Source organism: Leopardus geoffroyi, chromosome D3 (assembly GCF_018350155.1).
Source record: "Leopardus geoffroyi isolate Oge1 chromosome D3, O.geoffroyi_Oge1_pat1.0, whole genome shotgun sequence".
Taxonomy (NCBI): Eukaryota; Metazoa; Chordata; class Mammalia; order Carnivora; family Felidae; genus Leopardus; species Leopardus geoffroyi.
Window position 1 is genome coordinate 36,969,377 of NC_059339.1, and position 12,949 is coordinate 36,982,325.

At 39.4% G+C, this 12,949-nt stretch overlaps 1 protein-coding gene across 3 annotated transcripts in view; it reads left to right on the forward strand.

Moving 5' to 3' along the window:
* The window catches only part of LAMA1 (laminin subunit alpha 1), a 168,478-nt gene that overhangs the window by 58,499 nt on the left and 97,030 nt on the right, over positions 1-12,949 (forward strand). For all 3 annotated transcript variants that reach the window (XM_045459554.1, XM_045459555.1, XM_045459557.1), the window contains exons 4-9: positions 73-315; positions 1,224-1,403; positions 3,906-3,995; positions 7,905-8,022; positions 9,813-9,991; positions 10,669-10,774. In XM_045459554.1, the coding sequence (XP_045315510.1) occupies positions 73-315; positions 1,224-1,403; positions 3,906-3,995; positions 7,905-8,022; positions 9,813-9,991; positions 10,669-10,774 (916 nt within the window). The remainder of the gene's footprint in view (positions 1-72; positions 316-1,223; positions 1,404-3,905; positions 3,996-7,904; positions 8,023-9,812; positions 9,992-10,668; positions 10,775-12,949) is intronic.

Here is a 12,949-nt window from a genome sequence, read left to right on the forward strand (position 1 = left end):
TTCTTTCAAGGGAACTGTTTTTTGTAATTGCTACTGATTCTCGTTTGAGATTTCTCAGTGTCTTCGTTTCAGGTCTTTCAAGTTGCCTACGTCATCATCAAAGCTGCTAATGCCCCTCGACCCGGAAACTGGATTTTGGAGCGTTCTCTGGATGGCACCAAGTTCAGCCCCTGGCAGTACTATGCAGTCAGTGACACGGAGTGTTTGACCCGTTACAATATCACTCCAAGACGGGGGCCGCCCACTTACAGGGCTGATGACGAAGTGATCTGCACCTCCTACTATTCCAGACTGGTGCCGCTTGAACACGGAGAGGTACTGTGCCCACCGCAGTGACGTGTGGTGTTTCACCAGAACACTCAAGATAGATCTTAGTTCAGGTTACAGAGATCTTTAACTCTCCAGCTGTGTTTAAGGTATTGACTGGTGTCTGCTGATGATTGATGTCGTAACCCGTACATTTCACCGTATTGATTTCGTCCTTTCCAGGAGAGCCCCTGGTCACTCAGCTGTAACTCAATAACTGTCAGAGCATCTTTCGTGACACCAGCTCAAGAACGTTTGTGGAAATATTAAGGAGAGGACTGAAATGCCTCGAAAAGATGTAGTTTCTAGTTTTCTTTGTGGAGTTCTCCTCTTTGGTGGTGTTGAGCGTCAGAGATGGCTCACAAAGTATTTCTGCTCAGTGCTCACCACACCCAGACCGTACACACTTCATTAGAGTCAGAGTGTAATAAAAAACACACCGTTCTTTAGTGGCACCTGGCTTGATGAGATAAAACTACGAAACCCCTCCTGAGCACTCTTCACAGCAGGAACTCGGCAGCAAGCCTGCCTCCTTTCAAGAGCAGAGATTAGCAGAGAAACTCTCACTCTCTCACTCTCCCAGTCTGTTCCTGGCACTTAGACTTTGTTTCAGAGAAGTCATAGCCTAATGAAACATGTTAAAATACCCTCACCACCCTGGGAGAAGGGGTTCCGTTAAGTCTTCTGGCAGTCGCTGAGATGGTGGAATTCATAACGTGAAATTCATTGAAGATGTTTTGTGAGCATGGTAGTTCACAGGTAGTAATTAACGAATGCTGGATTTCTACAAGAATCTAGTTGGTTAGTTTGATTTTAGATAGTATCAGTAAAGATTACATCTTCAGGGTGAGCAATCAGGGCTATATTTTTGCATGGTTAAAGTTGACATTTGTTTATTTTGATGTCTTTATATTTAGATTCATACATCGCTAATCAACGGCAGACCGAGCGCTGATGATCTCTCACCCAAGCTGTTGGATTTTACTTCTGCACGATATATCCGCCTTCGCTTACAGCGTATCAGAACCCTCAATGCCGATCTTATGACCCTCAGCCACCGAGACCCTAAAGACCTCGATCCCATCGTTACAAGACGAGTAAGTCTATGGCAGGGCTCCTGCCCCTTGTGAAAAGTTTATTTTGTTTAAGAGAAATAGACTTTTCTTTTTGGTTGGCCTTTTCCTCGCAAATTGGCCTTTTTTTCCCCCCTTATTTCACTGAGGATCATTATATATGCTTTGTTTAACGTGCCACCTCTAAGCTGGGGGATGGTTCTGACCTCGTGTCCTCAAGCCCCCTCCCCCCATCCCATAATGCCATAATTTAGCGAATGTTGTTTTATTTGTTTCTCACATTCTGCTCTGGCTCCACATGTGGTCTTCAGCAAGATGTTGTCGTTTCCACTTAAAAGGAAATTTTAAAGTTTGAGTTATAATTTATATTCAAGGGGAGGTACAGATTTTAAGTTAACAGTAAACATACAAGGTTTGTATGGACAAGCATTTTCAAATCCCTTGGATAAATGAGGAGTGGAATTACTGAGTTACAGGGTAGCTGTGTGTTTAGTATTAAGAATTTGCTAAGCCTTCTGGAAAGTTGTACCATTTTGCAGACCAGCAACGTGTGAGAGTTCTGTCGCACGACATGCTGTCACAGATGTGGGTTGTCACCCATTTCCACGTCAGCCATTCTGATGTGCATATGGTGGCAGTTCCTTGTGATATTAATTTGGATTTCCCTGACCACACATGTTGAACAGGTGCTTATTAGTATCTGATCACATCATTTCGTCCCCTTATTAGGGAGCTATAAAAGACCTTTATATATTTTGTATACCAGTCCTTTGTCAGATGTCTACACTGCAAATATCTTCTCTGTCTGGAGCTTGCTTGTTCACTTTCCCATGACATTTAAGAGGTTTTAATTTTGATGAAGTCGAATTTACCATTTTTAATGTTATACCTAATGCTTTCTTGTGTCCTTTCTGAAAAATAGTTTTTTATTCCGGGTTTGCCAAGATATTACCCTGTGTTCTGTCTAGTAGCTTTATAGTTTTAACTTTTACATCTATTGTCATTTCAAATGAATGTCTGTGTTTGGTGTGAGGTAGAGGTCAAGGCTCTTTGTTTCCCTGTCTATTCATACAATTATTCCAGCACCATTTGTTGAAAATACTTTCCTCCATTAAATTGTTTTGGTGCCTTGTTGAAAATTATTTGACTTTACTATTGTCTACTTCTATATCTGCACTCCATGCTGGCTTATTGATCTATTTGTCTGTCTTTAGGCTAATAATAAACTTTCTTTCCATAGTTTTTTAGAGTAAGTCTTGAAGTCAGGTACTATAATAGCCCTAGTGAATTATTTTTTTAATATTTTTGGCTATCCTAGGTTGACTGTGTTTCCTTGTAAATTTTGGAATCAGTTTGTTCATTATTGTCAAAAGAAATCCTGCTAAGATTTTCATTGGGATTTCACTGGTTTCATAAATGAGTTTGGGAAGGATTTTGGAAGACATTTTGACAATTTTGGATTGTCTGATCCGTAAACATGTTATAACTGTCCACTTATCTAGGTCTTCTGTAGTTCCTCTCCGCGATGTTTTATTACTTGTTTATTTGTACATCTATTATTCAATTTATTCTTAAGAATTACACATTTTTGCCTGTTAGTCTTCATAGATGGCTTTCTGAATTTTATTTTCCATTTGTTCATCGCTAGTGTATAGAAATACAGTCCATTTTTGTTAATTTTCATATTAAGACATTGCTAAAGTCACATATTATTTCTAGTAGTTTTTTTTTGTTTGTTTTAGATTTTTTTCCTAAGTACACAATAATATCATCTACAAATAATGAGTGTTGGGTCTTACTGTACATTCTTCACACTTTTGAGTTCTTTTTCTTGCATTATTGAACTGGCTGGCACCTCCCATAGATGTGGAATGGACATGGTGAGAGCAGATTGTAAGAAGAAACCACTTAATCTTTCACTGCAAGCTCTTGGTTGTTCCTGGATTCCCTTTATTAGGTTGAGGAGATTCTCTTCTACTGGCTTGCCAAGTTTTTTTAATGAATGATGTTAAATTCTGTAAAATGCTTTTTGTGAATCTATTTGAAACGATCAAATGACTTTTTTCTCCTTTATTCTATTAAGATGGTGATTTAAATTTACTGATTTTTGTGTGTTGAACTAACGTGGCATTTTGGGGGAAAATCCTACTTGATCATGAGTTATTATGCTTTGTGTCAAGTACTATATTCAGTTATATGGTGCTGTATTCAACGTAGCAATGTTTCTTAGGGTTTTCAGTGGTATGAGTTTTGAATATGACTGCCTGGTATGAGGTGCAGTTACAAGAATTTCTTGGTATAAGAATTTCTTTTAGATGCCTTTGGTTTTTGTTGATGAACTCATTTGAACATTATTTGCTTAACTTGAACACAAGGATTGTTTGTACAAGAAATATAATTTAAAATGTATATCTATTTTTTTAGGTTACTGATAACAACTGAGCTATTTGTTGGTGAGCCCAACATTTTCTTTTAACTGAAACAGAAGAGGCCTTAACTTTTGTTTGTCGCTTTCGTTTTCCTTAGTATTACTATTCAATCAAAGACATTTCTGTTGGCGGAATGTGTATTTGTTATGGCCATGCCAGTAGCTGCCCATGGGATGAAACTACAAAGGTGAGTTCTAGTATTTTACAGTGTAGTAAAACTTCCAAATAGAAGTTATAGCTATAATATTTGCCTTACTGTATTTTTTATTCAAGTCAAATGTCCAAAGGTGTAAAATCGCATGGCAAAAAAAGATTTTTCAGATAATTTAACTGGTTTAATTTTTTTGCACAACTTTATTTCACTTTGTTTGGAGGATATATTTCTTTTTTGTTTGTTTGTTTTCCTACTATGTGCAGCACAAAGCAGTGTTTTTTTTTTTCCCATCATGATGAGTGTACTCTTTATTCTCTTTCAATTATTTCACCCATCCTCTTATACCCCACCCACCTCCCCTCTGATAACCATCAGTTCGTTCTCTATAATTAAGGGTCTGATTCTTGGTTTGTCTCTCTCTTTTATTCCCTTTGCTTATTTGTTTTGTTTCTGAAATTCTACCTATAAGCGAGATTATATGGTATTTGTCTTCTTCTGGCTTATTTCACTTAGCATTATACTCTCTAGATCTATCCATGTTGTTGCAAAGAGCAAGATTTCATTCTTTTTTTTTTTTTATTTTTATTTTTTTCCAACGTTTTTATTTATTTTTGGGACAGAGAGAGACAGAGCATGAACGGGGGAGGGGCAGAGAGAGAGGGAGACACAGAATCGGAAACAGGCTCCAGGCTCCGAGCCATCAGCCCAGAGCCTGACGCGGGGCTCGAACTCCCGGACCGCGAGATTGTGACCTGGCTGAAGTCGGACGCTTAACCGACTGCGCCACCCAGGCGCCCCAAGATTTCACTCTTTTTTATGGCATAATAATATTCCATTGCATATATATATATATATATATATATGCAATGTGTATATATACACCATATCTTCTTTATTCATTCATCTATCAGTAGACACTTGGCTGTTTCCATAGTTTGGCTTTTGTAAATAATGCTGCTATAAACACAGGGGTGCACATGTCCTTTTGAATTAGTGTTTTTGTTTTTGGGGGCTAAATCCCCAGTAGTGCAATTACTGGGTCATAGGGTAGTTCTATTTTTAACTTTTCGAGGAAACTCCATACTGTTTTCCACAGTGGCTGCACCAGTTTGCACTCCCACCAACAGTGCAAGAGGGTTCCTTTTTCTCCACATCCTCACAAACACCTGTTGGCTTTTTTTTAAATGTTTCTTTATTTTTGAGAGAGAGAAAGAGAGAAAGAAACAGAGCACAAGGGGCAGAGGGGCAGAGAGAGAGGGAGGCACAAAATCTGAAGCAGGCTCCAGGCTCTGAGCTATCAACACAGAACCCTACACAGGGCTCTAGCTCATGAACCATGAGATCATGACCTGAGTTGAAGTCGGATGCTTAACCAGTTGAGCTAGCCGGGCGCCCCAACGCCTGTTGTTACTTGTGTTATTCATTTTAGTCATTTTGACAGGTGTGAGATGATATCTCATTGTAGTTTTGATTTGCATTTCCCTGATGATGAGTGATGTGGAGCATCTTTTCATGTGTCTGTTGGCCATCTGGATTTCTTCTTTGGAAAAATGTCTGTTCATGTTTTCTGCCCATTTTTAAATTGGATTATTTGTTTTTCGGGTGTTAGTGGTATTAGTCTTTATATATTTTGGATACTAACCCTTTATTGCATATGTCATTTGTACATATTTTCTCCCATTCAATAGGTTGCCTTTTAGTTTTGTTGTTTGTTTCCTTCACTGTGCAGAAACTTTATTTTGATTTAGTCCCAATAGTTTATTTTTGCTTTTATTTCCCTTGCCCCAGGAGACATGTCAGAGAAATTACTGCCTGTGCTCTCTTCAAGGATTTTTATGGTTTCAGGTCTCACATTTACGTCTTTAATCCATTTTGTGTTTATATGTATGGTGTAAGAAAGTGGTCCAGTTTCATTCTTTTGCATGTAGCTTTTCCCAACACCATTTGTTGAAGATACTATCTTTTTCTTATCGTATATTCATTCCTCCTTTGTCAAAGATTAATTTACCAAATAACTGTGGGTTTATTTCTTGGTTTTTAAGTCTACTCCATTAATCTCTGTGTGTATTTTTCATATCAGTACCATACTGTTTTAATTACTATCACTTTACAATGTAACTTGAAATCTGGAATTGTGATACCTCCAGTTTTGTTTTTCATTTTCAAGACTGCTTTGGCTGTTTGAGGTCTTGTGTGGTTCCATACAAATTGTAGAATTATTTGTTGTAATTCTATGAAAAATTCTGTTGGTATTTTGATAGGGATTGTGTTAAATCTACCCAAATTTCTTTGGATAGTATAGACATTTTGATACTAATTGTTCTTCCAATCCATGAGCATGGAATTTCCTTCCATTATTTTGCATCATCTTGAATTTGTTTCATCAGTATTTTATAGTTTTCAGAGGACAGTTCTTTCACCTCTTTGGTTGAGCTTATTCCTAGATATTTTATTGTTTTTGGTGAGTTGTAAATGGGATCGTTTTCTTTTTTTAAATGTTTATTTACTTAGACAGAGAGAGAGAGAAAGAGAGAGAGAGAGAATACATGAGTGGGGGAGGGGCAGAGAGAGAGGGAGAGAGAATCCCAAGCAGGCTCCACTCTGTCAGTGCAGAGCCCAAAGTAGGACTCGATTCCACAAACCATGAGATTATGATTTGAGCTGAAATCAAGAGTCAGACATTTAACCTGCTGAACCACCCAGGTGCCCCAGTGGGATTGTTTTCTTAATTTCCCTTTCGGCTGCTTCATTGTTAGTGTATAGCAATGCAACAGATTTCTGTACCTTGATTTTGTATCCTGTGACTTTAATGAATTCATTGATCAGTTCTAGTAATTTTTTGGTGGCATTTTTAGGGCTTTCCATATACGGTATCAGGTTATCTGCAAATAGTGAGAACTTTAGTTCTTCCTTTCCAATTTGGATGCCTTTTATTTATTTTATTTATCTTTTGTTTGGAAGATGTACTTCTAATTAAGTATTTGCTAGGAATTTTTTTTTTTGTGGTAAAATATACTTAACATACAATTTACCATTTTAACCATTTACAAGTATACAATTCAGTGGCCTTATGAATTTTGAAGCTCTTCTGTCTATAAGACTGTCAAGCAAAAAGCCATCACAGTTATAAATTATGCTGATATATATTTTTTTTTTGCTTTTTTTTTTTGCTTATATTTAAAAAAATTTTTTTTAACGTTTATTTATTTTTGAGACAGAAAGAGACAGAGCATGAATGGGGGAGGGTCAGAGAGAGAGGGAGACACAGAATCTGAAACAGGCTCCAGGCTCTGAGCAGTCAGCACAGAGCCTGACGCGGGGCTTGAACTCATGGACCGCGATATCATGACCTGAGCCAAAGTCGGACGCTTAACCGACTGAGCCACCCAGGTGCCCCTGCTTATATTTTTTAGAAGAATGGCTTCCCTCCTCCCATTTTTTCCCTCTTCCATTTTCGTGGTACTAAATCAAGGGAAAATCAAGTTTACCCATGTTAGCATAATACTAAGTGAATAATTTGACACCCCTGTCTTCTCTTCAACAACGTATATGAAATGACTTGTTACACCCTCCCCATCCCCACTCTGTAATTCTCTGACTCTTGAATAGTATTATCCTCTTTTGAGGATGAAAACTATGAAGATCAAGATAATTATGAATAGGAACTTATAAACCGTTAACATCAGTTCATCTTACTCTGAAAACTTTGTGTTCGTGGACCCATTTTATTTTTAGCTTTGTATCCCTCCTCGCTTCTGTTTGTCACCAGGCCATGGGTGTACATTTTTCTCTAAAAATCAGACGCCACTATGCTCTGATCTAGCCACATGTCCTCTCGTGTACCGTCATGCTACATGTTTGACGGTGGTAAGTTCTTTGTAAAATAAAGTTAAAAATATACAGGTTGATTTTCAGGTGCAGTTTTGTATTCCCTGTTTCTAGAAGCTTCAGTGTCAGTGTGAACATAATACCTGTGGAGAGAGCTGCAATAGGTGTTGTCCGGGATACCACCAGCAGCCGTGGCGGCCCGGCACCATTTCTTCCGGTAACACGTGTGAAAGTAAGTCCACTGAGGATTGGAAGAATGTCGTTGTTTTCCTTCTTTTTTTTTTTAATTTTTTTTTTCAACGTTTATTTATTTTTGAGACAGAGAGAGACAGAGCATGAATGGGGGAGGGTCAGAGAGAGGGAGACACAGAATCCGAAACAGGCTCCAGGCTCTGAGCCATCAGCCCAGAGCCCGACGCGGGGCTCGAACTCACAGACCGTGAGATCATGACCTGAGCTGAAGTCGGCCGCTTAACCGACTGAGCCACCCAGGCGCCCCTGTTTTCCTTCTTAATATGCTTTATGCTTATATGCTTAATATGCTTAATAACTTTATGATGACCTGACATTTGTAATTAGTACATAACCCCTTTCCTTAACTCTTCAAATAGTTCCCAAAGCTACATATTACCTTAATACAACTGAGTGTTAAGGCCTACATGTATCTTTTGGGATTTGCTGTTTTATCTAAAGTTCCCCTTCCCATATATTAATTTATTCTTTATTCATTTGGGTTTAATTTTTTTAATGTTTATTTATTTTTGAGAAAGAGACAGTGTGAGTGGGGGAGGGGCAGAGAGAGAGAAGGGAACAGAGGATCTAGAGTGGGCAGAAAGCCCGATGTGGGACTCAAACTCGTGAACCATGAGATCATGACCTGAGCCGAAGTCAGACTCTTAACTGATGGAGCCACCCAGATGGCCCTTGATTTGGGTTTAATTTTTAAATAGGCAATTTATTCACACGGTTCCAACATCTACCAATATACACAAATATGCGGTGGAAAGTATTACTTCCACCCCATCTCCATCCTTCCCACTTAAAAAAATTTTTTTGATGTTTATTTATTCATGAGAGAGAGAGACAGAGCATGAGCAGGGGAGGGGCAGAGAGAGACACACACACACACACACACACACACTCTGAGCTGTCGGCACAGAGCCTGATGCGGGGCTTGAACTCACGAGCTGTGAGATCATAACCTGAGCTGAAGTCGGACACTTAACGGACGGAGCCACCCAGGCGCCCCATCCTTCCCACTTTTTACTATTTCCTACTGTGTTCTTCCTGGAATTTTTATTCAAATAAAGCCTACATCAACATATTCCTACCCCTAACCTAGTGTGGACACAGAACCTGACATGCGATGCATGCCATTCTCCACATCGCTTTTCTATTTAACAATACATGCAATATGAAATGCTGTTCTCATTTATAAATTTTATTTTATTTTAATTCTAGTGTAATTAACGTACAGCGTTATGTTAGTTTCAGGTGTACAATATAGTGATTCACAATTCTACACGTTACTCAGTGCTCATCATGATGAGTGAGCTCTTAATCCCCTTCACCTATTTCACCCGTCCCCCCCACCCACCTCCACTCTCAGAACCATCACATTGTTCACTATCAATGCTGTTTTTAAAATCAGGAACACTGAATTCCATTAAACGGATGCAACATAATTAAAAGAGCTACCTGTCCATGAATAGTTTGGGTGTTACCAGTCTTTTGTTAACACCAATAGTGGTGCAGCAATTAGCCCTATGTATGTCATTCGTAAGCGCCAAGTACTTCCGCAGGATACGATCCCGGGAGATAGGGTGAGGGGTCCGGTGGGTGTGCAGGTTTATAGTGTTGACAGCTACTTCCATTGTCCTCCATAAGATTTCCCATATCCTATTAAAATGACCTATTCTGGAATTTTAATTTAATTTGCAGTCATGGAAACTTAGGGAGGGAAGGGTTTTCTTTATATAGAACATAATAAATATATGAATTGAGATGTTAAAATTCTCCTAGAGTGTAATTGTCACAATAAAGCCCAAGACTGTTACTATGATGGAAATGTTGCAAATCAGAGGAGAAGCTTGAATACCGCGGGACAGTTCAGAGGAGGCGGGGTGTGCATCAGCTGCCTGCAGAACACCATGGGAATCAACTGTGAAACCTGTATCGATGGATATTTCAGACCACACGACGTAAGAGTGTTTCTTCGCCATAGCTGAATTTCGCTGCCTTGTCAGGGTGGAAGAGAGACTTCACCAAGTGTCATCTTCAGTATTAGACACTCACTTCCTTTTGGGATGTTTCATTTATATTCTTTTTATGCCAGTAGCATTTTTCAGATATCAGCTTCCTACTCGATCTGTCCTGTTCTCTTGCTCAGAGTAGGATGGTCACTTGTTATTTAACTTGGATCGGGGCGGGGGGGCTACTGGCTGTGTGATCTTGGTTTTGTAACACGAACTGTGAATGTGGAGTCAGCCAAGAACTATCACAGCTGTATCTTGCCTGTGCCTCCCTGGTTGACTTGATAGGCAGCTATGACCTGGCTCCCTGTGGCGGTCTGGTCTGGGTGATGCTCCTGTATGGCTGTGAGAGAGAGAGCGGAGCATGGGCAGCCGCGTAGCAGTGGTCATGGGAAAGGATGACACTCCACTAATGATACTAGCTCCTGTCCCATTGCAAAACTGTTTGGGGCTTTCTGGCTTGAGCTCACCTTATTTTCCTGAGACACACCCTCCCTGGGTACACAAAATCATTATGATCGTCACATCTTGAATAAAAAGGCGATCCCTTGTCATTGGTATTGTTATTATTGCTAATATTGCTATTGTTTTTAGTGAGATAATCCAGGACAAACTCTGCCTTTCAGGTATCTCCTTATGATGACAACCCTTGTCGTCCCTGTGACTGTGACCCTTTTGGGTCCCTCAGTTCGGTCTGTATTAAGGATAAGCCTCAATCTGGCTTACACAAAGGTAAGTACTTGATTTGTTTTTGTGCTTGAATTGATTGTGTGTGTGTGTGTGTGTGTGTGTGTGTGTGTGTGAGATTTGTACCTGGTGGAACTGTTACCTTTGGATAGCAATTGGATGATATGATCCTCTATCAATTATTCTGTTCACAAAACACTTATGAAGCACTTACTATGTGTCAGGCGATGTTTTTAGAACCCAGGAATATGTACTTGAACATGATGATCAAAATTCCTGCTCACAGGTGGACAAACAAGTACATGCGCAATGTAACTCCAGGTAGGGATGAATGCTATGGGTATAAAACAAAATTAGGAATCATGATTGGAGGAGGATGAGGTGTAAAGGGGGCAACGCTGGGTGATGAAATGACATTTGAGCAGATAATTGCGCGTTTGATGAGAGAAGAAATAAGGCTCAGTTTAAAACCAAATGGGAACACAGTAAATAGCAATGCCTCTATTTAGTCCTTAGAAGACACTCACAAGGCTTTTGCATACATCATCTGGCAGAGCAAACAAATTCTCCTGCTAACTTTGCAAATGTCAGTGTTCTTTCTGTTTCAAACACTGGCAAAGGACTTGCGAATACCAGAATCTCCTGAAAAGGTTGCATTTTTCAAAGATTTCTGTGACCTTATCCAATTCTCAGTCACTAGCAGTTAAAATGGATATCGATCCACAGGGAAGGATGTGCCAACTGTGGGGCCCGAAATGTGGAGGGTAATTTACAGAACTGAATTAATCCCTACATGTGACTGGTGATGGGAACCTAATGCTAATGAGGGTAATGTTGATTGTAGCGACAATTACCCTTGATTGGGTTCATTTTAAAAAATGTATCATTTAAGCATTCAACCATAGCAGAAATTATTTAACACGTTTTATAAGCAAGGAAACTGTAGCGCAAAGCAGTTAATAAACTTGGCTGAGGTTACACAACTAGAAAGTTTCAAAGCTGGCATTAAAGCAGAGATACTGCTCACTGCCCTTTACCATTTGTCTTGTGCTTTCAAAACAAAACAAAACAAAACAAAACAAAACAAAACAAAACAAAACAAAACAAAACACTGTATTGTGATACACTTCACTAGCATACAATTCACCCATTTAAAGTGTCGGTTCGGTATATTCATGATTACAACCGTCAAGGTAGCCTAATATTAGACCATTTTCATGGCTGTTACCTGTTGGTAATCATTCCCCATGTCCCTCCACACCCTCCACCGCAGCCCTAGGCAACCGGTAATCTACTTTCTCTCTGTAGATTTGCTTATTCTGGACATTTCATATAAATGGAACCATACAATATATGGTCTTTTGAAACTGGCTTCTTAACATAATGTTTTCAAGGTTTATCCGTGTTGTAGCATCTATCAGTACTTTGGTCCTTTTCTTTTCTGAATACTACTCCATTGCATTTATATACCGCATTTTATATATCCATTCATCAGTTGATGAGTATTTCATTTGTTTCCACTTTCTGGTTATTAGGAATAATGCTGCTACAAACATCCCTGTGTAACTTCTTTGTGGATGTATGTTTTCATTTTTCTTAGGTAAAAGGTTAGGAGTGGTATTGCTGGGTCATAGAGTAACTCCCTGCTTAATATTTTGAAGACGTACCGAACTGTTTTCCAAAGTCATGGCACCGTTTTACCTTCTCACTAGCCTCTGTTTCTCATCTCTGTTTTCTTTTTTTAAACCATGGGTTGACGAACTATGGTCCAAGGGCCGTAGCTGGCACACCGCCTGTTTTTGTATATAAAGTTTTATTGGAACAGAGCGATGCCCATCTGTTTATGTATTATGCATGGCTGCTTTGAAACAGTCATGGCAGAGTGGCGCCTGGGTGGCTCGGTCGGTTAAGCGTCCGACTTCGGCTTAGGTCATGATCTCACGGTCCGTGAGTTCGAGCCCCACGTCAGGCTCTGTGCTGACAGCTCAGAGCCTAGAGCCTGTTTCAGATTCTATGTCTCCCTCTCTCTCTGCCCCTCCCCCGTTCATGCTCTGTCTCTCTCTGTCTCAAAAATAAATAAACGTTAAAAAAAAAAAAAAAAAGGAACAGTCATGGCAGAGTTGGGTAATTGCAACAGCAATCCTTTGGTCAAAAAGTTTGGAATATTTCGTGTCTGGCCCTTTACAGAAATAGTTTGCCAACCCCTACTTTACTTTTTAC